The sequence below is a fragment of the Alosa sapidissima genome, chromosome 9 (assembly GCF_018492685.1).
Source record: "Alosa sapidissima isolate fAloSap1 chromosome 9, fAloSap1.pri, whole genome shotgun sequence".
Lineage (NCBI taxonomy): Eukaryota > Metazoa > Chordata > Actinopteri > Clupeiformes > Clupeidae > Alosa > Alosa sapidissima.
Genome location: NC_055965.1, coordinates 26,905,774 through 26,929,645, shown reverse-complemented (window position 1 = coordinate 26,929,645; position 23,872 = coordinate 26,905,774). Strand labels below are relative to the sequence as shown.

Genomic DNA, 23,872 nt, shown 5'->3' with positions numbered 1-23,872 from the left:
ATTGTGCATTAAGAGATGAATCTTGAGCTTTCCTCAAGGGAATGTGTTACAATTAGGGCTGCCAATCGATTAAAAAAATTAATCAAATGAATACTCATACTCTGTGATTAATTAATCTAAATTAATCACATATATAATTTTGGCTGTGAAAGTATTTTAAATATTTAAATTCAAATGAATCATTAAATAATCAGCATTAGTGACATTAAAGTCTTTTATTATTATTTTCACTGTTCAAATAATGGCCAAAATAATCTATGATATGACCTAATATGCTGAGGAAATAAATTCAAAGTAGTTTTTTTTTTTATTTCAGGCCACAGATATAACCTAGGGGACACAATGAAAATAAATCAACACTCCCCTCAATGTCAACACTATTTCTTTGCATTGATGTGCGACTTTAGATTTGACAAACTCTGGTGATATGCAAATTCCTTGCTGCTGACATTACAGAGGACTTATTTTAATCAATCCTTTATTTTTATCAACACCATCACAGGCGCGTGGGAACCTGTTTTTGACCAGGGGTGCTGAATAACAAAAATAATGGATGTCCGACGATTTCTCCCCTCGGATTTTGACTGCTAAATACACCATTTTAGCGCGGTGTGTGGATGATAGAGAGAAGTTTTAGAAATGTCCTGGTCAACCACAAATTCCAATGTTCCGCGACAGCACTCCGACTCCACTGCAGACACCCTAACCCCACAGAAGCGCACTTGACATCATTAGCCTATTTCAGTATAGCTAAGGAAAATTACTTTTCTGATCGTCAAAACCACACCAGAGATGTTTGGCTTTAAATATAGGCTAATAATCAGGCTGCAATGATCTCGCAAATAATTCCTGAATAGCCTAAAGTGTGTTATCTCCACAGCAAGAATGTGTCCTAATAATATCTATCTTAGCTATAATTTATTGGTTTTGCAAAACTGTACAACACAATTAAAGTTTCTTTCAGCTTATCCCTGCTTTTTTGAACGTGTAAATCGCATAGAATATGTAGGCCTATATCAACCGTAGGCCTACACACTTGATCGCTATCACATAGCTGAAACCACGTTACGGTTCTTACAGTAGCCTAACTGACTCACGTTCACGTTGATCTCTATAACTGTTAATTTTTAGTAGCCTATATTCAAACCAATCCATAACCCTTTTTTGCTTTTTTACTCATCATTTCACATACAAAAATAATGTCAGACAGCGAATTAGTAATTATTTAAAAATATACATAACAAATCTTAAAAATCTATCTCCTGCCAGCAGGGGGTGCTGCAGCACCCTCAGCACCCCCCTTCCCGCGTCCTTGCACCATCATGCTGTTTTCTAAAAGTAAATGTTCCAATCAATGATCCAGGCAGCATGTTTTCTTCTCTCTCTTTCATTTTACAGTCTATTTTTACTGACGAGAACGATTGGGGTCAATGGTCATACGGAATAGATTAATCTGCACTATTTTTTTTAATGAGTTATTTTTTCTCAAATTAATTAATCAAAATGAATCAGTTATTTTGACAGCCCTAGTTACAATAGGAATGTGTTACTACTACTACTGTATAGTAGCGTGCGGTGACCATACATTTTGGTAGGGCAGAAAGTCTGACCTTTTTTAACCCTTAAAGGTGTAGTTTTTTTAACATTCTAAGTTCCGCAACAATTGAAGGTTCTAAAATTCTATGTTGAATTCAATTAACCCAGATATTCTTTAGAATGTTAATTTCCCAACATTCCCGTCACACCGGTGTGACGGTACTCCTTTAAGGGTTAATAGCCTATCATTTTGAGCTACATTAAAATGACATATTTTACAGGACTTTGCTGTATGCTTAAATCATGTCACAGTCAGAACATGTTGTAGATCAGTAACACATCAGTTAAGTTTGCACCGTTCTCATCACGTTAAACCAGCGAAGCATAACAAAACTTTTTTTTTTTGTTCTGTCTGGCCTGCTGCTAACTATCTAATATTTTTAAGTAGTTGGGTTTTATAACTGCAACTCAAGACAGTTGGGTGTTATGGATAATTGTCTGACCACTCGCTGTAGAAACTAGGCTATATTATAGGATATACCTCATTCTGAATGCAGCAACCTATGCCATACCTTTGAACACCGTTGCCTTCTCGTTTTTGCGCTGTCAAAAGATGCTATTAAATCCACTAGAAGCTAAACCAAGGAAGACACCAGGGTTAGCTAACGTATCTTCTAATTTCAACCTAATTTAACAGAAACTCAACACGGTTAACAGGTGCAACACTACTCGCCATTTCTGCATCTTGAAATGAAACGATAGGCCTAATTTATAACTGGCGGAATAATTTGAGTAGTTCTAGAATATGACCATGGGGCAGACTATTTTACGACCATACAGGCGTCTTTTAGCGCGGATTGCAATCCTCTTTGAAGCCGCCAGGGTTATGCGATAAATTATTGAGGAATGCGATCGTCGAGGAGCAATGATTTACTGAAGAACTATTTTTTGTGGAGGATGCTTCAGGTAGTTCGCTGCCCCACCTGCCCATATGGACCGCACGCTCCTACTGTATGTCTACAGTTTAAGTGTATAGAGGTCATTGTACCACATTCAAAAAAGTCAATAAAGTAATTTATGGTGATATGCTGCAGTGTGTTCATATGGATAGTGTGTCTGAATGTGAATGTGTGTGTATGTGAGTGTGTGTGTATGTGTGTGTGTGTGACACTGCTCAGCTGTGTATTTGTGTGGGGACGGCCTATGTCAGTGTGTGTGTGTGTGTGTGTGTGTGAAGGTTTGCCAATAGCAGTGTGCATGGTGGACTGCATTAATGTGTGTCTGTGTGTGGCTACAGCCATTTTTTGTTTGTATGAAGGTCTACATAAAATAAAAAGGTGGAACATCAGAAACATTATAACATCAGAAATAAAAAGGTGGAACATCAGACTCGTTTCAGAGAAGGAGGTGGAAAAAGCTAATGACCCTCAGTGAGGCAACTGAGACACAGGAAGGAAAAAAAAAAATTAACAGCCCACAGCCTGCGTCACATCAGAGAGAGAGAGAGAGGGAGAGAGAATAGTGTGCGATTAGACAGAGGCACAACAACAGACATGTAGAGAGAAGGCACATGGTAGGAGTATGAACTTAAACAACTTAAAAGTTTAGAATAACAGATGACATCTCCTCAAAAGGGAAGCGAGTACGAAAGAAACGTACTACAACTCATAAGTCACGTTACATCCGACGATTTAAAAAAAAGGAGAGATATTGACATTGAAGGATACAGCAGGTGCGGAAACTCCAAGGAAGACTCCGGTGTTTTTTTTTCCTGCTGGTCTCAGGTACAGTCTCCATTATAACACACATGGTGCATTCATTTAAATTACAGAAACAGTGCCGAGTCTAAAGTCTGACTACAGCTCATTTAATAACAAGGCAACAGCAATGTCATGATCAAGGTCCTAAACAAAAATAGGTTGGCTAAAAGCTACCACTTGCCTCTCGATAGTTTTATTCAGCAGACACTTTGCTCGTTAAGAGAAAGTTGCGGTTTGCCTGTTATCCAAATGCGGATGCATAACGTAAGATTAGTGTTTTTGATAATGCAACAGATTGATGATAGATGATGTTTTTGCCACGCTCAGTGCATGACAGAATGTAAACATTGACTATAATTTTACATTATATCTTAATTCACTGAATTGTAAACAAGTATAAGCACGTGTGGAAATGTTTAACAACATTGAGGTTGAGGAGTGCATGAAATGCATTTATAATATGTCGTGTTTTTATATGTATCATGGTGCAGGACACTGTGAGTAAGTGATGACTGCAGCTGCAACCCACACATCTCTACTCATTCTAATGATGATTAAAGGTAATGAACTACTGTCCATTTTAGTGCTATGTAATGTAAGCTGTACTTTTTTATATGGAAACACTGTCTATTTTGTATGTAAAACAGAAAAAAGTTGATGAGATTAAATCAACTTCCTCATACCATGTATTTCTTACACATGCAATATGTAACTTCCTCTAAAAAAAAAAAGACCTGGGTACTCCACCCCTGTTGTGTGAATAAGAATGTTATAATTTTCTCATAACAGGATATGTCATCAGTAGTGTTTCCATGCATCACTGGGTGTTTCGGTATAGTCTCACAATATTTTACCAGTTAAAGTATCACATCCAAAATCGCCAGTCAGATTTGCCAAAAATTATCATTATTGATTAATTACTGTGTCTTGTGCCATTCATATCAGTAGTGTAAACTAACAGAGACATCATAGCATTATGGTAAATCAATAAAATGGCCTTGAGTGTCTATAAACTATAAACGTAAGTAAAACAACCTGTCTGTTTTTGCGCAAGGACAAAAAAAATCTGAAGTGCTATCACCAAACATGCATGTGAGAGGTTGGGGGTTGAAACCAATTTATCTTAGGGGCTGCATTGAAATGGATGGTGTGGTCATGGCATCTATAGCACACATCAGCACACATACTGTATCCCTGGATATTTTACGTGGTTATATGGAAATCTTGATGCTTTTTAAGTGGGTTTACTGCATGGATCTGTGTATCACATAGACTACACCACTGGCCTATCCTGCATGTTGAAAATGTGATGGCGCAAATGTTGCTAGTTACAGTATTTGCAAAGCTACTGTAGACACTACACTACATGGCTGATAAAGCATTGAGTCAGGCCAACATCCATTGGATGGATGAACTTTCTGTACTTTTCCACAATGTCCAGATTGCCCATCCTCCACTGTTAAAGGGCCTTTTTTGTTATTGTTGTGCTTAGATCTGTTTACGCATATGTCACTATGATTTTATTATATTGGATTTGTTTCAATGTCATTTTCTAGCCTCATCTCTGCTATCTCTCTGTTCTCTGTTGCAGTTTCTATGGTGATTGTGGGCACAGTCTCAGGGGAGCCCTGTGTGTTCCCATTCCTCTTTAAGGACAAAGAGTATAGAGACTGCACCACCGCAGGCCGCACAGATGGCAGATTTTGGTGTGCCACCACCTACAACTACAATCTGGATATAAATTGGCGGTACTGTGGATGTGAGTGGAATATCTTTTTGTAGAAGGAAGTGTGAGTGACCAGTGTATAGGGGAATGTCTGCGTGTAGATAGAAGTGCTTGTGAATAAGATATTGGACAGCATGCCTAGAGGAAAATATGTTAAGTTTATTTAATTTTCTGTTTTGTGTTTATAAAAAAAATCAACTGTATGTTGGGTCATGTAGCTATACTCCAAAAGTTTGTAAATGACAAATAACATTATCATTAATTGCATTCTGGGAAGGCATAAACCAACCATAGGGGTGCACTCTGTAATTCTGGCCACATATTTTCTACACTACATTTGGAGTGAAGCTATATTGTCATTTAGTTGGCGCAGTATTGCTCAATTGTCCAGTACTATTTTTGTTACCTAGCAGCTGTAATAGTAGTGTATTATATATTAGTTCCAACAGTGCTAGTATGAGGCACCTCTATATACAGTATCTGCCATGCATGTAGAAGTCTTCTATGAGGCTTTCCACGAGATCTGACGATACAAAAATATTGTACTGTATCTGCCATGTGAGTGATGTTGTTGAATTGCTTCTTGGGATTATGGGTAAATGTGACTTTCTATTTTGTTTTTGTATTTTTTCTCATAACTGTTTATCAATGCTTATGGGGGTGTCTGCTGAGAAAAAAATACTTAATATGGTCAAGATTACCATTAATGAGAAAAAATACATTTTAGAGAATAGTCATACCTCTCTTCTGGGTTCAATTTCAAATGAATTACTTTCTCATTTGTCAATAATTTGCTCACTTGGAGTTTTTATTTAACAGGGAGATACTGTCACAGTAGTGCACTGTTGAAATAGCAGAAATGATGGCAACCCTACTGACAGTTATTTACTATTATTTAACGGGAAAATATTTTAGAGTGTAATAAACCATCTCTGTTTTGTGAGTATCTATCCACTGTATGAGCCCTGGATGTTCCTTGGTTTCATGTACTACTAGCTCTTTCACCACATCTCTATCATTTCTCTGGATCTGTGTTGCAGTGCCCTGCCGGTTCCCATTTCGCTATAATGGTCACAATTACTATAGCTGTACTACTAATGGCCGCACAGATGACAAATTGTGGTGTGCCAACACCTACAACTATGACCAAGACAAGCAATGGAGCCTCTGTGAAAGTGAGTGCAAAGTGTAGGCTATAGGGAGAGTGTCTGTGTGTAGTTACTGCCTTACCTACCTACCTTACCCAGCTCTTGGTACAGAAAACAGTTATCTCTTGCCTTGATTACTACAAAACCCTCCTCACAGGCCTTCTGGTTTGTGCGTTGAAACTGCTACAGATGGCTCAGAACGGGGTGAGGTATCTGGTTTTCAATCAACGGAAAAGGGCACATGTTTCCCCACTACTCATTGAGCTTCACTGACTACCCCTGACTGCCAGCTCTCACTAACATCAATGCTCTTATTAAGGCTAATGTTACTTCTCGACCGCTGCATTCTCCATTCTACACACACAGCAATCCAGACACCCTACAATAAATGGGCACTTTGCTTTATTCTCCAGTTGTTTTGCAAAAGCATTTGCTTAAAACTTAACTTTGTTGTGTGCTGATGGTGTTATTTGGCCAGGAGTGGCTGATATAGTCTGTGTGCTGATTTCAGAACGTCCGTGGAGCTGGATGGTGTCGTACACCCTACATGATATCTGTGCGTTAAACGGCTCTTCAGTGGAGATGTCCTGCTCTTACACCTACCCCTCTCATCTGACTATGCAGAAAGCCTACTGGATAAACTCCTACAGTGACGGAGCTCCTGATGTCTCTCAGGTGTCTGAATACAAAATAAGAGTCATGGTGAACTGTGAGGATAAAGCGGATAACTGTACTCTACGTATACAGCCAGTTGATCATCGAGATGAAAGAAGTTATTACTGCAGGATTACAACTAATGTTGAGAAGGAAAACCGCACAGGGCCACATGGAGTTAAACTCTCTGTCACAGGTGAAGTCATATTTAATATGCACAGCTTCAATAATGACATTGCTTATTAAAACAACATGATGTAGCCATTTTACTTATTTATAGTGGCTTTAAACTTGATTTGATGTTATTTTGACTTAGAATTAGGGGAATGGAATCTTTGACATTGACAATGTCAATTTGGGGCAGCCATGGCCTGGTTATCGCTTCGGACTTGTAACCGGAGAGTTGCCGGTTCGAACCCCGACCAGTAGGCACGGCTGAAGTACCCTTGAGCAAGGCACCTAGCCCCTCACTGCTCCCCGAGTGCCGCTTTTGTTGCAGGCAGCTCACTGCGCTGGGATTAGTGTGTGCTTCACCTCACTGAGTGTTCACTGTGTGCTGAGTGTGTTTCACTAATGCAGAGATCAAATTTCCCTCACGGGATCAAAAGAGTATATATACTACGGTAGTTATACTTATACTTAATGTGGATTCGGAACATTGGTATTTCAATATGTAGCGTTGTTGTTACTGGTATAGGAGCGTCAGTTTTAGACGATTTGGGTAAATCCTGTACCTAGTACATTGGAAATGGACTGTAAGGGAAATACATTGTCTTACTTTAAGGTACAGTTCAACAACAAAATGATGTTATTGTTGTTGATATAAAATCATAGGGGCAAATTCATGTGCATAAGTAAAAAAAGCACAAATCTGATACTGTAATGTTAATTTGTAACATTCTTTTGTAAACTACACATAGTTAGAACTAGGCCTTCTGCCAACATCAAGCAATATGCTGTTTCACCGCTATGTGTTCGACCATAATACAGCAATAACTAAAAAAAAAACGATCAAAAACAGTGTTAAAGCATTTGTCGAGAAGAAGGATGTTTGGGCTGTTCTCCCTGCAGGATTCACAGTAGGCTATTGTTTTACTCTGATTGGTCAGAACTATGCAATTGCGTGCAGAGGTATTTCCCTCCTGTATCGGTTGGAACTCACCCCAAAATACACAATATCTAAATTTAATTTTAATTTCTTATAGACTTGAAGGTGGTGACTCCCAGGAGAGTGAAAGAGGGAGATAATGTGACTCTCACCTGCAACACCACCTGCAATCTAACCAGCAGCCCGTCATTCACCTGGAGTAAAGATGGACGTCCTGTAGAGAAGAAGCAGATCATCAACAACCAGCTGCAGCTCCACCCAGTCAGTTATGAAGATGAGGGCAACTACACCTGTGCTGTTAGAGGCCATGAGGGTCATCCATCGCCACCTTACAGGCTCATAATAATGTGTAAGAGCAACTTGAAGTGGTTTTATCCACATCTCTGTGCTGAAGTTATGCCACTTTTAAACATTCCCAATAATATCAATTGATGGATATACTGAATGTTAACAAAAATGGAGGGCCCCACTTTGGATGATGGGCAAGTCAACAGCTTCCCTAAATCTGAAAAAAAAAAACTTGCCACAATTGATTTTGCTGATTGAACACCATGGACAAGACCTCAAACACTGATTAGTCTACTCAATGCTCCAACATGTACCACACAATAGCTTTAATGCATGTATGAGAAATTTGCTTGTTCATAGACTTTGCCCTTTGTACCCTATTTCAGTTAGGATCATCTGTCATTACTTCCTCACTTAACACACTTGTGTCTGTGAGACTTAGTTGTCCATCTGACAAATGTAATATTTTGCTCTTCTTCTGATCACAGCTGTGGAGCCTCATCCTGTGATCACAGTTCTTGTTGGAGTGGCAGTCTGTGGAGTTGTGGGTCTCCTGTGTGTCCTCTACTGGCTGAGGTGAGCAGATCACATGAGGGAGGATGTGGTGGGATGTGCTAAGTGTCTTAAAATGCATTTTGTCATAGGATTTTACTTTTTAATTCTGTATGTTATTTTAATTTTGCATTTGAAGATCATGCAGGTATAAATGCAACAGAAACATGACACCAAAAAGAGACACAAATGTGAGTGCTCCATTTAGCCATTATCTTATTTCATGATAGGACCCTTCACCATCACACATCAATTTGCAAATGCCTCTCATAACATTGCTTACATGGAAGAGTTCCCTTCCTCCAGGACCAGAGTGATGGTCACAATCAGCACCTCAGGGACACAGTAGGAGCTCAAGGGAAGGACAACCATGACAATCATGACAACCATGACAATCATGACAACCATGACAACAGTCTGCATTATGCCAGTCTCCAGTTCAGGAAAGATGATGCTGCAAAAACGTACAAAAAACATATTCAATTTAAACATAATAGCATGATAATATATAATTCTGCATAGTAGATTATCTTACCTTTTTGTGCTTGGAAATCACATAGAAAGACTCACATTGCTATGAGTCACTGACAAGTTATTTTTTCACTGAGGCTATCTGAGTTATTTTTTTCTGATCACTTCTCTGTCTTTCTGCAGTTCTCCTGACCGACCAGAGGGGGAGCCCTCTGTGATCTACAGCAGCCTCCAAATTGGTGTGTGAAGAAAGCAATGTGAATAGTCAGTATGCAAACTCATAGAAAGGAATGCCACATTGTAGCATCGGTTTGTTTTGGACTGGTTGCTGACAACACCCAGAATGCTGTGCGGGGGGTTTGGGGGGAATAGTGTGGGTTAAGTGTTTGTGTTTAGACCTTATTTAGGGATTGTGTTTTTGTGTACAGGCCCGGGTGTAGCCCTTCTTGGTTCTCCCTCCTGTGTTAACCTTGTGTCGGTGTTAATGTAACTACCCCGTTTGTGCATTGTGTGTGTGTGAAGTGGCTACCCTTGTGTGTTCTTTGTAATGGTGTCTGTGTCCTCCACTTCCACCTGATTAAAAGCATTGCCTTGACAACGTGTTGTCAATTGTTACAATACAGTATATTTAGCTTCTGCAGTACTGAATCTATGTGTTGCATATTAAAATCAAGCCATAATAAACAATCTTGTAATTGTGAATACAACTTGTGTTTTTCTTGTACGTTCTTTTTTATATTGGACTAATCCAATGATTGTTCAATAAATATTCAATGTACTGTGCAAATCATGCCTCTTTCAAAGCATCACTTCGGCTAGGGGTTCATCCCAGGTTGATGTCCTGAAAAGGTCACCCTGAGTTGTCTGATGGACTCACCTCTCATACCAAAGGCCTCACTAACTGTTTCAGCTTTCTCTCTCTCTCTCTTCCTGTTTCTCTCTCTCTCTCTTCCTGTTTCTCTCTCTCTCTCTCTCTCTCTCTCTCTCTTCCTGTTTCTCTCTATCTCTCCCTGTTTCTTTCTGCCTCTCTCTCCCTTTCTGTTCCTTTTCTATCTTTTGCACACTCTCTCTTCCTCTATCTGCTTCTGTCTTTCTGTGCCACTGCCTCACCCTCACACACGTATCCTCAGCCAGATCCTTTCCTTTTCAACAAATTGTGCAAGTACCTTTGTGTACACTCTAGTAACTGTGGCAAATGGGAGTACATGAGGTTATTATAAACACCTTATAAACACCTGAGCCTTGGTGGCCTTCCTGCTGTGTCTGTGGGTGGGGGTGAGAGGGGGGTTTCCATCTGAGCCTATATCTGGCACTTCTGAGACTGCATCTAAAACAGAGAGAATAGGTTAACCTCAGCCTACAGAGACACAGCAGAGCAGATACTGAGTTGAGTGTCACTCACAGCAGAGCAGATACTGAGTTGAGTGTCACACACAACAGAGCAGATACAGAACAGATTGAGTGTCACACAAGGGCGAGAGACCAAACAAAGAGGAGTGACTATCACCAGATTACGAAACAAGATTTTATTTCACCCAGAAAGAGTGACTATCACCAGAGTGAGAAACAAGATTTTATTTCACACAGAAGGAGGAGTGACTATCACCAGAGTGAGAAACAAGATTTTATTTCACACAGAAAGAGGAGTGACTATCACCAGAGTGCGAAACAAGATTTTATTTCACCCAGAAAGAGGAGCGAGTATCACCAGATCATGAGGACTTGTCTGATCATCAGCCTCAGTCTTATCACAGGTAAAAACAGAAACAGAGTGTCTATTTACACCCCTGGTACGAATAGCCTTGGCCACACAGCTGAGTTCTTCACACACTGTGACATAACAACAATAAGATGTTGCTCAGGTGCACAAAAAACATGGCGGACATTTGTTTTTTCACCAGCAGAAAGTGAAGAATTCTGAAAGATTTTGGCACTAATATCTGTTCAAATTAAGTTTTAGATTGAAAAGTTGTGTTTTATTTTCATAATCTTCGTTCAGTGAACACATACCACCGTCAGTTTGTTAGTTAACAGAAAAGTTGTCAATATAACGCTCAGACCTATAAACTATAAGTTTACCTGCAAACACCAGTCTCATTGTGGAAGTAGATGGCCACAGTGGCCACAGACATGGTTTAGTATGTGGGAGACGCAAACACTGCTAATTGTACCAGGGGTGCAAATAGCCTTACCCAAACAGAAAAAGACTTTTACAGATTACATGGCTCAATCACACAACATCGCCTGATGGTAAAAACAGAAAAGGACTTTCAATCACACATGGCCTGAAGTTATCCTGAATTAATCAATTACCTGTTTTTAAATACCTCACCAATTGTATGTGTACCTTGGCTTGTGAGGTTTTGTGAAGTGCATGAATGTCTTAACATGACATATTTAAAAACAGCAATGTAGTTTCCATAGCCCATAATCTGTCACTGCCTTAATCTGTGATAGCCTATTATCTCTGGACTACAATGGAGGCATTGTGACTGGGTATGCATCTCATAGTAATTTTAAACACAATTATTAAACACAATAACATACTTTTTACAATGAGAATGTATTGATTATTCAGCAAGTGTTCAATACATTTCATGTCCTTCAGTTATAGCTGAGATGTCCTTCGGGCAACCCAAGCCAGAGCCCATTACACTGAAGGCGTTTGCAGGTGGAGCCGTCCTTGTGGCGTGCAGCTCTGCAGCTAGAGGAGGCTCGAGGGACATGTTCTTCTGCAGGGATGGGGGGCAACAGAACTGTATCACAGATAAAATCACTCCCGTGAGTGGTAGCAGGCTATCTCTATGTAATGCAGAGAAAGGACCTCCAAAGGTTCTCATGACACAACTGAGAGTGTCTGATTCTGCCGTGTATCAATGCGGAGTGAAAACACATCAGAATACATACAGAAACACCACCTTCCGTTTAGAGGTGACTGAAGGTGAGTGTTCTCTCAGCATACTGCTAGATGGGAAATCTTGTTTCCTGTTAGCCATGATTTCCATGCCTTTTTTTAAACTGATCTATTGATTTATCTTTTGTGTGGGATTTTAGAACTGATGTTGACGGAACATGTGTGTGTACTCAAAATAATCTAACTACACTCTTAAACGAATGTGTGTCCAGATAGGGACAACACAGTTTGTTTTGTTTCCTTTTTTTATTTGTTTCACAATATGTGTTGAAAGTAACACAATTTGCATCAAAAACAACACAACTTGCATCATTGTTTAACACATGTCTGTGTCCAGATAAGGACAACACATTCGTTTTAAGAGGGTTCTGCTGCTTTGGTGAACAATGTCTGGTGATTTTGGTAATGTTTGTAATGGTTGTTTTGAGCATTGTTGGAATTACCCATGTTGATCACATGATACTGTTATGGAATTAAATTATAGTTTAAGCAGCTATTGTTGGAATGTATTTTGGTGATGGAATTTGAAGTAATGCTTGTATATTGATCTATGGTTGTGATTGAGTGAAGAGCTTCAATAGGCCTATGTGAAGTTGTCCTATGTCTAGGTAATCTTTAATGCTACAGTATATGTATGCCTTGGCACTACAGTGGTTTGGTGGATTTCCTCTCTCTTTTAATCAGCTTCTCAAACCCTTTGCAAAGGAAGTCTGTTTGATTAGTATGCTTAACTCATTGAATGCCAAGCTGTTTTTGGAAGCTTTGTCCTATAGAGTGCCAGCAATCTAGGCCATTGTTGATTATTTTTGTACAGCCACAGCATATTCTGTGTTATAGCTATGAACACATACAATGGCTCGTTTAAAAGTTGAGACTTTAAGCTCTCAGTGGATGTAACCCGTGTATTTCTACACACCTCTGTTCCTGAGAAATCCCAAGCTAAACAGTGGCTAGTTTTCATCAAAATCGCTGTTTTTTTCTAGAAATGGAGATATAACGTCTTTCATGAAATATGAAGTGTTGCCTGTAAACTTTCTGGGAAGTGATCAGCGAGACCTGGCGAGACTGCCACCTAGTGATAGACCCACGAAAATGGCCTGGTTCTGAGCTGACGTGCATACGTCACTGATTCGACCCAAAGCGGCAACCGAGTTATGATAAAATGTCCAGATAAAATGTCCAGATTGTGCGTTTTCATGAGTTTTCGATCGTCATATATTTCACTTGCATTCATCACAGAGTTCCCCAAATCACATATAAGGTGTATTAGAGTGTCTAGTTTCGTAATTTAAAAAAAAAAAGCTAAAAACGTAATATTACTTTTTTGGCACTCAATGCATGGGAAGGCACTCAATGAGTTAACTGATTATTTCAACTACAGTATATGGGTGATGGGCTGTTTTAAAATTGAATGGAAATTACCATGCTGCTTCACTGCCACACATGCAAACTAATGAGACTTCAATTGTTCCACTAGTTAACTAGTGGACAAAAACGGTCAGCTTGTTTGTGTTTTTAGGTGTAACTAGTTAACTAGTGAACAAAATATACATGCCACTAGTTAACTAGTAAGGCCTACAACACCCTCACTAGTAAACTAGAGGGTATTTTTGCCTTTACATGTTAACAAGTGACCATTTTGGCATCTCACTAGTTAACTAGTGGGGCTAAAATAGCCTTCACTAGTTAACTAGTGGGCGTTTTGGAGCACACTAGTAAACTAGTGACACTTTTTGCACCTCACTAGTTAACTAGTCGAATGGAAATTGGCATCACTAGTTTACTAGTGGGTGTTTTGGTGCACACTAGTAAACTAGTTAACTAGTGAGCAGTTCTGCCTTCACTAGTTTACATGTAAGTGTCACATTGAAGCCACTAGTTTACTAGTTAAAGTTCCTTTGGCCAGCATGTTAACTTGTGTGCCACATGCAAATATTGTGGGTGGGATTTTGTGCAATTCTGCGCTGTGATTGGTTGTCATGTTCTATTTGGACATAGGGAGCCAATAGAAAGCCTCAATTTCCAGAGTTCTCCGCCTCCTAATTTGAATTCTGTGCCACTAGCTGACTAGTGTGAATTTAGGCTTCAACTAGTTTACTAGTATACATTTATGACCTTACTAGTTAACTAGTTTGGACAAATGATGCATCAACTAGTTAACTAGTGAGCCTGCTGCCATCACCTAGCTAGCTAGTGAGCCATTTACGGTTTACTAGTTAACTAGTGGCATTGACCTACTCCAACTAGTTAACTAGTGAGGAGTGTTGCCTTCACTAGTAAACATGTGCACATTTTTGGCTGTCACTAGTTAACTAGTGAGACCCAAAGGCCTTCAACTAGCTGACTTTTATGACTTTTGGCCTTTACTAGTTAACTAGTGGACATTTCTGTTAACTAGTGAAGCTAATATGTGTTCACTAGTTAACTAGTGGCCATTTATGCTGTCACTAGTTAACTAGTGTGCACAAACATGGCTCACTAGTTAACTAGTTGACAAAAATGGCTTGCATGTTGGCCTGATATAAAGATATCAGAATAAATGCTCAAGCGGCTGGCCAAATTACATAGAAGTTAACAAGTGGGAATTTGACATTCAGTAGTCAGCTAGTAAACATTTTTGTACCTTACTAGTTGACTAGTAAAATATAGAAGTCTTTAAACTAGTTAACTAGTGCACATTTCAGTGTCCACTAGTTAACTAGTGAACATGCTGAGCATTACTAGTTAACTAGTAAGATATGAAACATATGAACTAGTTAACTAGAGAGAATTTGGGCCTTACTAGTTAACTACTGAGCATTTTGGCTGTCAGTAGTTAACTAGTTCACACAGAAATGGCTCACTAGTTAACTAGTGGACAGAAATGGCTTGCATGTACATGACAATTATGCCTGATATCAAGATATCTGAATAAATGCTCAATCGGCTTGCCATACTACAGTGGTTTGGTGGATTTCCTCTCTCTTTTAATCAGCTTCTCAAACCCTTTCCAAAGGAAGTCTGTTTGATTAGTATGCTTAACTGATTATTTCAGCACCCACATATGTTTTACATTGATCTATACTTGACTTTACCAATTTAGCTGGGGGTTCATCTACTTTTGTACATACATTAATTCAATATTTCATGATTTTTTGCCTTCTCACGCAAATCCCTCTAAACAAGTCCATGCATTTGATAAATATACACACCTGATAGTTAAAAACAACAGAAATCCCCAAACTGTTCAAGCAGCACTGTATATCACAAGGAATTTAAATATCTCTCATGTGTATATCTGAAATAGAAACTTGTGTCATGCCTGGGTAATATATTGTTTGACTGTCTATGGCACATAGACTCTATGACACAGTGTGTTGTTCCTTGCAGACCCTTTGTATGGCAAATCCGTTGACATCAATGGCCAAATGGGAGAAAATGTCACCATTAGATGCCAGTATCCGGACAAAAACAAAAACACCTTCAAGTATCTGTACAGGCAGCCCAATGTGTCGCACTGCGCTAAGCTTGTCTCATCTGAAGATGCAAGTGAAGACAGCAGATATGAGATGTTTGATGATAAGGAGAGGGGAATTTTCACGGTGACATTCCGGAGGCTAACGCTGGAGGATGCTGCTGGGATGTACTGGTGTGGAGTAGGAACTGGGAAATCAACGGGTAGCAGAAGCCTCATCACACAGGTGAAACTACATGTCATCGGTGAGCATCTGCAGAAACGAACGGCATGTTTGTTATAGTGTGTGTCTGTGTGTGTGTCTGTGTGTGTGTGTGTGTGTGTGTGTGTGTGTGTCTGTGTGTGTGTGTGTGTGTGTGTGTGTGTGTGTGTATTCTCTAGCCCTGAATGTTGTAAGCCGCAGAAACCTCATCACAGGGGTGAAACTACATGTTATCGGTGAGCGGCTTTACAAATGAATATGATGTTAGTTATAGTGTGGGGTGTGTGTGTGTGTGTGACAGAGAGAGAGAGAGAGAGAGAGAGAGAGAGAGAGAGAGAGAGAGAGAGTATACTAGAGCTAGGGTTTACCCCCCTTTGTGACTTCTTCCTCTTTTAACAGATGTGGGAAGTACCATCTTTGTCTCTCTTTCTGTGTGTGTGTGCGTGTGTGCTTTTGTGTGTGTGTGTGTGTGTGTGTGTGTGTGTGTGTGTGTGTGTGTGTGTGTGTGTGTGGGTGTTCTGGAGTGTGGGGGTGTACAGAGAGAGAGCGAGGTTGCACTCAAGTGTTTGGTAAACAAAGTTGTAAGTTGCAGTCAACCGAAACCTGACGTGTTGCGGTTGAAAGGCGCTTGAACTGAACAGGCTGACTGCCTGGTCTGGCCCAGCTTTCTCCCACTTACTTACTACTTACTACTTTTCCGATTGACAGAGAATGACTCGGGAGTCACCGAGTACAAATTCAGTCAACTCACACCCCGTATGGTAATATGTAAAATGTAAATATAAATCAGGTTTCTCGGCCCAGTATACTTGCGTATGCAAGGAATTTGGTCTCTGCATTTATCCCATCCATGAATTAGTGAACACACAGAGCACACAGTGAACACGGGAATATGGGAAATATATAAATTATATATATATATATATATATATATATATATATAGAGAGAGAGAGAGAGAGAGAGAGAGAGAGAGAGAGCAGATGTGCTTGTGAAACAATCAAACAAACAAACAGACAAAGAAAATTCATGTATTTGAATTTGGATTTCAGATCCAGCACATCAAAGAGAGAATGTAACCACAGCATGCACCACTTCCTGTTTAAGAGAGCAGACACCTGCAGAGACATCCACACAGCCAGAGACGCTCACGTCTCGTAAGTTTCCATCACACGACAAAACACGTGTTTTTGAAGTCTGCACAATGTAACTTTTTTTCAACACAGTTGTCATGAGATTCCCAAAACTCTTCAGTATTCTGACTTTTATGTTCTGTTTCATATTAAGTATAAGTACTGTATAAGTATAAGTATATATACTCTTTTGATCCTGTGAGGGAAATTTGGTCTCTGCATTTATCCCAATCTGTGAATTGGAAACACTGCACACAGTGAACACACAGTGAGATGAAGCACACACTAATCCCGGCGCAGTGAGCTGCCTGCATCAACAGCGGCGCTCGGGGAGCAGTGAGGGGTTAGGTGCCTTGCTCAAGGGCACTTCAGCCGTGCCTACTGGTCGGGGTTCAAACCGGTATTATTGCACTACCTAGACTGTGTGATGTGCTTTGACCCTTTTTTTCTCCATCACACTCAGAGCCAGAGGGCTTCTCCTTTCCTTGTAGTTTTTAAATTACCCCCTCGCCCCCTTGTGGAGAAAGAAGGTATCATAATCATGGCCATTTGTCCATCACCTTGTAGAATTCTGGCGTATTCTTATCTGTATTCTGATGTGTTCATATGTTAGTTCTGTGTGTAGTATACAACAGGGAGAGGTCCATACCATTGTACATAACTGTGCCTTAGGCCTGTGTACCAGCAGGAAGGTCAGACAGGCCGATGTTTAGGAACATCCGAGGAACATCAGTGATAACATGGGCCGAGGGAGACAGCATGTCGGCCTGTTCGGGCTAGTATCTCCATCTGGCCAGAGCCGGTTTTTGTACACTGGTTGGCACCTGCCACGTTGGCATGATTGACGTTTGTATGTTTTAGTATGACAGGCTTTGTCTTAGGTTTTGACTCTGAGACGGATCGAGGAAGCGACTCGAGGAGCATCTTCTGTCAGAAAGCTCAGTCGCCGCTTCTAATAACAACCACGACTGTTAGACTCTGCACAGTTTTACTGTTCGAGAGTTAGCCTGTGTTCTGTTATTCATTATTGTACCATCTACAATAAATAATCATCTAATCGCCGATCCTGATCCTGCCGTCATACCTTCAAAAGTCCAGTATACCAACTGGTCAATTTGCCATGTGTCAGTCTTCCTACTTGATCCTCTGAATCAGACTCAGAATGCAGAGGGCTGAATATATTTCTCATTTTCACTTTGAGGTTAGCACTGCATGGAGTGATGGTCTGCAGTTAGTTGACTGCCCTTGTTTGTTTGGTGTTTGTTTGTTTCTAGGCAACAGAGTTGCTCCCGATTGGACCGTCTCCATTATCATCATCTCTCTGGTGGGTTTCCTCACTGGACTGGCAGCTTTGCTCCTCTTTATTTTTTGGAGAAGAAGAACGACTCAGACGAGTAAGTCTAACGTTCTACTCACACGAACACAGACATAGACATAATGGGCTGGCTCCCCCGTTTATGGGTTAAGCCTAGTCCTAGACTAAAAGTAAACTTCCATGAACATCTCTACTGAAAAAAGATTTTGGTCTCTGGCTGAATATGTCATAATCTCACAAATGCAGACCTGCCAACCATTTTGTGTAGCAACCTCACATTTTCACATCAGAGTGCACATTACTATATTCAGGTGAATTAAATTATTTTGGGTCGTTTAAGAGGGGTCTAAAGCCATTCCTATTCAACATGTACTTAGTTGTTTAAGCGCTTATGTGTTATGGTTTGTATAATATTGTTTTATTTTCATTAGGCTGTTAATTAATTTGACATTATTGTTTATTATTGATATTCTCCTTAATAGTCTTAGAATGTCATTGTTTTTATATTATTGATTGAATGGACATTATTGTTTTATTATTGCCTTTCCCCTCATTTTCATTGCTTATTTTAATTAGGCTATTGATTGAATTGGTATTATTGTTTATTATATTATTAAGGCCCATTCACACCAAGAACTATAACGATAACTATAAATAAATATCGTTCTCGTTAATATGAATGACGACGTTCACACATAAACTATAACGATAACGACATGAAGAACGATATCGTTGGGGATCACTTTCAGAGCGATTTTCACAACGATAAAATGCTAATAGCCAATCAGAACCCATCGAATTTTAGCCCTCACATTTATTAACACAATGAGAGACTTTGTTTATCGTTGTTCAGTGTGAACGCTTTTATCGTTATGGTTATAGTTATAGTTATCGTTATCGTTCTTGGTGTGAATGGGCCTTAACTATTCTCCTTATTATATTTGACCAACATTCTAATCTGTTCCCTGTTCAATTTTAAATATTATTATGTTGTTTTGTATTTATGTGTCGCTTTGGACAAAGGCGTCTGCTAAATCCATAACCATAACCATAACCATAAATATGTTGGCAAAACATGAAGGATAGAGGCATTTCTTTACAAAATAAATAACTAGATGTACCGCAGAGCGGTACAAAATATGACCGCCGCCCAGTCCATCACATGTTTTCCACAAAAATAAGTCACGCTGAAAGGCATATATGATTCTAACTGTCTCACTGAATTGCATTATGCACACTCAATTCTCACTGGTATCTACTAGACAACAAGTACCAAAACATGATTAGTTCATAGATTTCACATGTAATATACATTTTATACAACCCCACCCCCATCTTGCCTGTTCATAATTCTGAGAAATTCTTGAATTGTGTGCATGTGTGCGTGTACATGTTTATGTTTATGTGTATGTGGGTGTGTGGGTGGGTGTGTGTGCGTGCATGTGCATGTGCTTGTGTGTTTGCCTGTTTATGTGCCTGTGTGTGTGCATGTGCATGCATGCGTATATATGTCTACTGTGTGAGTATGTGTCATACGTAGGATTACTGTGAATGTATGTGTGTGCGTGTGTATCTGTATATGCACGTGTGCATATGGAATGGTTTTACACGACCCCTGGAGGCAAACATACGCAAAAAATTGGTCATCCTAGGCCCTACGGTTCTCAAGATATTCACAGAAAACTGTGTCTGCCCTGCCCTCCTTTCGGGGGGTCCAGTCCAGCGGGGGGGCTACAGATCAAAACGAAAAGTGATGGTTCCATGCTATCCATGTGGGATTACATGCCCACCAAGTTTCGTGTACCCCGGTCTTTCAGTGTCCCGGGAATCCTTGTTGGTGTACTAAATGTACACATAAATTATTTTATTGTAAGCCCCCCCATGGACGAAAGTCCACGAAACTTGGCATGCATTCGGAGGGTGTCATAATGATCCTACACTTTCAATTTCGTGCAGTTTTGACCATGTCAGCCAGAGATATTGTGATGAAAACACCTAGTGTTTTGCTTTTTAATTTTTAACTAGGTGGCGCTATACATGAAATAAGTTGTAATGGGATAAGTTGACATGCCCCCTTAAGACCAACATACAAAAAAAAGGTGGACCTCCTAGGCCCTACGGTTCTCAAGATATTCACAGAAAACTGTCTCTGGCCACCTACAGGCCAGTTGGTGTATAATAATATAAATTCATTTATTGTGTGGCCTCCCATGAACGGAATTCCACGAAACTTGGCGTGCATTCAGAGGGTGTCATAATGATCCTACACTTCCAATTCCGTGAAGTTTTGACTATGTTAGGTCACAGATACCTGCGATTACAACACCTCATTTTTACTTTTTTGTGTTTAACTAGGTGGCGCTATACATGAAATGAGTGGTTATGGAATGGGTTGACATGGCCCTTTGAGATCAACATACAAAAAAAAAATGGTCCTCCTAAACCCTACGGTTCTCGAGATATTCACAGAAAACTGTGTCTGCCCTACCCTCCTTTCGGGGGTCCAGTCCAGCGGGGGGGCTACAGATCAAAACGAAACAAAGAGGTTCCATGCTATCCATGTGGGGTTATATGCCCACCAAGATTCGTGTACCCCGGTCTTACAGTGTCCCGGGAATCCTTGACGGAAATTTGGACATGCGAAAAATAAAAAAAATAAAAATCTGACTAAACCTATATGACTGGATGACTTGTTACTACCTCTTTTCAATCCATTATTATTATGATTATTACATGATGCAGGAGGTAGATGCAGGTTTCTTTTATTTTGAAGTCACACCAGTCAACCAGCCAACTTGCAGCAGTATTAAAGCCAAGAGTAACAAAAATGACAACAAAACTACAGTCCAAACTGTTTAGAAAACAGAACACAGGACAGGGCTTCACACTGTGTAGCATTACAAATGCTGCTCAAAGAAAGAATTGAAACAAAGGAGTTTAAGTACCAAAACTTGTGATGACTACAACCAATAGGGAGTCCCAGAGTTATATAACATATCCACATCAGTCCCTATCAACACAATTGTTTTTTATGGGTCAGGACTAGGATCTAAAACAAATTATCAGCATTGTAGAGATACTGTAAAAGATATGGTTTGCACTTTCAGGAACACATTGGATCACATTTAGATAGGTATTCTACATGGGTCTCTATCCATAATGTATTTTGCATGCATGGCTATGTCTGTTTTTGGCTTCATGCGCAAAGGCCGACGTGAGGATTTTCTTTTTTTCTCGGCTCGAGGTGCTACTCAAAAAATATCTTCAAGGTTGGCCTGTCTGCAAATGAGTTCTGATTGGTGCATTTCACGAGGCTGGCTCTGTGATTGGTGCTCCACAGGGCCCATCTCTTCACCAAACGGACAACCCAATGGTAGGAGGGGAGACACTGGGGTGAGGAAAACTCTACATCAGTTGGATGTCAAACTCGTCATATTGTAAAAGAAACACAACTTAGTGCACCTTTTTCAGCCAACCCTGGTTATAAATTAACTATTTGACTGATGACGCGCTATACAGCATTAGTGTAAAGCTGTATACATTCATTTCTCTACATCAGTTGGATGTCAAACTCGTCATATTGTAAAAGAAACACAACTTAGTGCACCTTTTTTAGCCAACCCTGGTTATAAATTAACTATTTGACTGATGACGCGCTATACAGCATTAGTGTAAAGCATTTGTATACATTCATTTTTTCTTATACATTGTTAGCAGACACTTTACTTCACAGTGATTTACATCAAATAGGATTAACTTTCAATATGCATTGTAGAGGAGACACTACCAGCAATAAATACTACTATGCTACTGAATAATATCACTACTCTGTCTCACCCCTGCAGGCAGATCGTGTCTATGAGGAGATCAGGGACACCAGCCACCCAAAACCAGCAGCGACTAGCAGCAGCAGCAGCTCAGCAGAGGGTGTTTATGCCCTTGCCCAGTTACCCTCGCCTGAGGGTGTTTATGCCCTCACCCAGTTACCCTCGGAGGGCTGCGGCTACTCCACAGTCAGCTTCAACAGGCACTCGAGCAGCCCTGACCACACCAGAGGGACGGTAACCACAAGAGCAGTCAACACTGAATATGCTACTATCCAGTGTCACACATAATCTCTCTCTCTCTCTCTCTCTCTCTCTCTCTCTCTCTCTTCCTCTCTCTATCTCTCTCTCTTTCTCTCTCTCTCTCTCTCTCTCTCTCTCTCTCTCTCTCTCTCTCTCGCTCTCTCTCTCTCTTTCTCTCTCTCTCCCTCTCTCTCTTTCTCTCTCTCTCTCTCAGCCACCACTTCTCTGTGTATTACCTTTGGCTGTCCCTTGTGCTGGTGTCATTAATTTTTTTTAACCCAACTGCAGCAAAGTTTACATTTTAGTTTAAGTTCAGACTTACAATCGTCATCGTGTGTATTTCATTTTTTATTATTTCTGGGGACTTTTTTGTTGTTGTGTTTTTTGTCATGTTTTATTTCCACAGTAACTTTTTTTCTCTTAGTCTTTTCCTCTTAGCCTGGGACTTAGCACTAGCACTTCTGACCTCTCTGAGAAAAATAAAAAATAAAAGATAAGTAAACATATTTATAGCTACAGTATGTCTTGCCTCGCCATGTAAGTGGTCTGCGGTGAGGGCTTGAGGTTAGTAAAACAGTGCTCAGTGGTTAATAACTCACTCACATGCCTGATGAAGAGAAAGGCATGTGAGTGAGTTATTCTGAATTACTGTAATCTGGCTTCTGTTGATGGAGGTAAAAGAGATGGCTGCTGGTTGGTTGCCTGTGTATGTGTGAGTCCTACCCATCTAGGAGTTGAGATTATTGACACACAGACCTGAAAGGTGTGTGTTTGAGTGTGTGTGTGTTTGTGTGTGTGTGTGTTTGAGTGAGAAAAAAAGAGAGTAAATGAGTGAAAGAGAGAGAGAGAGAGAGATGACTCAGAGATGAGTTCTCAAACCAATACTAGACAGTGTATCTATCAGACCACTAGATGGAGACTGTGAGTGCAGTAAGAGGTCAAACAGCTCATCTCTCTCCTCACTGATAGTGTTATGGGCCTAAATGCCTCCTCTGTACCCTGGAGAACTCCCCATGTCCCTCATGCCTGTGCTCATTTTAGATTATCACATTTTCATTTCATTTCTTCAATTGGGACAAGTAAGATTCTTAGTGACTTTTCTGCAAATTGTTACAACTACTGTTGCTGTAATGAAATATTGAATAAAAATGATCTCATTGTCCACTATTTTCTGTATCTACTGTTATAGTACTACTTTACTGTTGAAGTGCTAGAATGTTCTACTGTAAGCCTGTAAGAGTTGAAGAGGAACCATCATTATATCATCATCATAGAACAACACCGATCAGGTACTCAGCCTCATCTGTAAGCAGTGCTAATGGTTACCCCCTTTCACACACACACACACACACACACACACACACACACACACACACACACACACATACATACAGACTCTCTCTCTGTGTCTGCCTTTGACACAGAGGAAGAGTTATTTTTGGGTCTCTCATGAAAAAGCTGTTCACACTTCACTTTTTTTAGCTTGGAGTACACATATGAAAAAATACATATTTGAAAATAGATCTCATCTTGGCAAAAGGGGAGG

General features: G+C 40.0%; 2 protein-coding genes across 5 annotated transcripts; both read left to right on the top strand.

Annotated features, from left to right (window-relative positions):
* Window positions 1–3,029: 3,029 nt before the first annotated feature.
* LOC121719497 (CXADR-like membrane protein) lies at window positions 3,030–9,922 on the top strand. 4 transcript variants are annotated; one of them, XM_042105203.1, is made up of 10 exons: window positions 3,030–3,320; window positions 3,788–3,856; window positions 4,888–5,055; window positions 6,063–6,197; window positions 6,795–7,020; window positions 8,030–8,281; window positions 8,709–8,796; window positions 8,912–8,963; window positions 9,079–9,236; window positions 9,427–9,922. In XM_042105203.1, exons 4-10 carry the CDS (start codon window positions 6,090–6,092, stop codon window positions 9,488–9,490), a joined length of 948 nt encoding a protein of 315 aa, XP_041961137.1. In that variant the 5' UTR covers window positions 3,030–3,320; window positions 3,788–3,856; window positions 4,888–5,055; window positions 6,063–6,089; the 3' UTR covers window positions 9,491–9,922. The 4 variants fall into 4 exon arrangements, with proteins under 4 accessions (XP_041961137.1, XP_041961135.1, XP_041961136.1 ...); XM_042105201.1 differs by having other exon boundaries at window positions 6,682–7,020; XM_042105202.1 differs by lacking the exons at window positions 8,912–8,963; window positions 9,427–9,922 and having other exon boundaries at window positions 6,682–7,020; window positions 9,003–9,214.
* Window positions 9,923–10,716: 794 nt separating this feature from the next.
* Window positions 10,717–22,415, top strand: LOC121719489. The gene is made up of 7 exons (XM_042105187.1): window positions 10,717–10,997; window positions 11,852–12,184; window positions 15,527–15,856; window positions 16,864–16,968; window positions 18,219–18,338; window positions 21,600–21,652; window positions 22,105–22,415. Exons 1-7 carry the CDS (start codon window positions 10,958–10,960, stop codon window positions 22,372–22,374), a joined length of 1,251 nt encoding a protein of 416 aa, XP_041961121.1. The 5' UTR covers window positions 10,717–10,957; the 3' UTR covers window positions 22,375–22,415.
* The last annotated feature ends 1,457 nt before the right edge of the window (window positions 22,416–23,872 follow it).

What these genes read in the sequence shown, in the direction of transcription:
- LOC121719489 (XM_042105187.1), top strand. Translation starts at nt 10,958, where the DNA reads ATGAGGACTTGTCTGATCATCAGCCTCAGTCTTATCACAG. An exon ending in GCCAGAGACGCTCACGTCTC is followed by an intron (nt 16,969 to 18,218) that starts GTAAGTTTCCAT and finishes GTTTGTTTCTAG; the next exon opens with GCAACAGAGTTGCTCCCGAT. An exon ending in GTAGGAGGGGAGACACTGGG is followed by an intron (nt 21,653 to 22,104) that starts GTGAGGAAAACT and finishes TCACCCCTGCAG; the next exon opens with GCAGATCGTGTCTATGAGGA.
- LOC121719497 (XM_042105201.1), top strand. Translation starts at nt 3,805, where the DNA reads ATGACTGCAGCTGCAACCCACACATCTCTACTCATTCTAATGATGATT. An exon ending in AAATTGGCGGTACTGTGGAT is followed by an intron (nt 5,056 to 6,062) that starts GTGAGTGGAATA and finishes TCTGTGTTGCAG; the next exon opens with TGCCCTGCCGGTTCCCATTT. An exon ending in AAAGATGATGCTGCAAAAAC is followed by an intron (nt 9,237 to 9,426) that starts GTACAAAAAACA and finishes GTCTTTCTGCAG; the next exon opens with TTCTCCTGACCGACCAGAGG.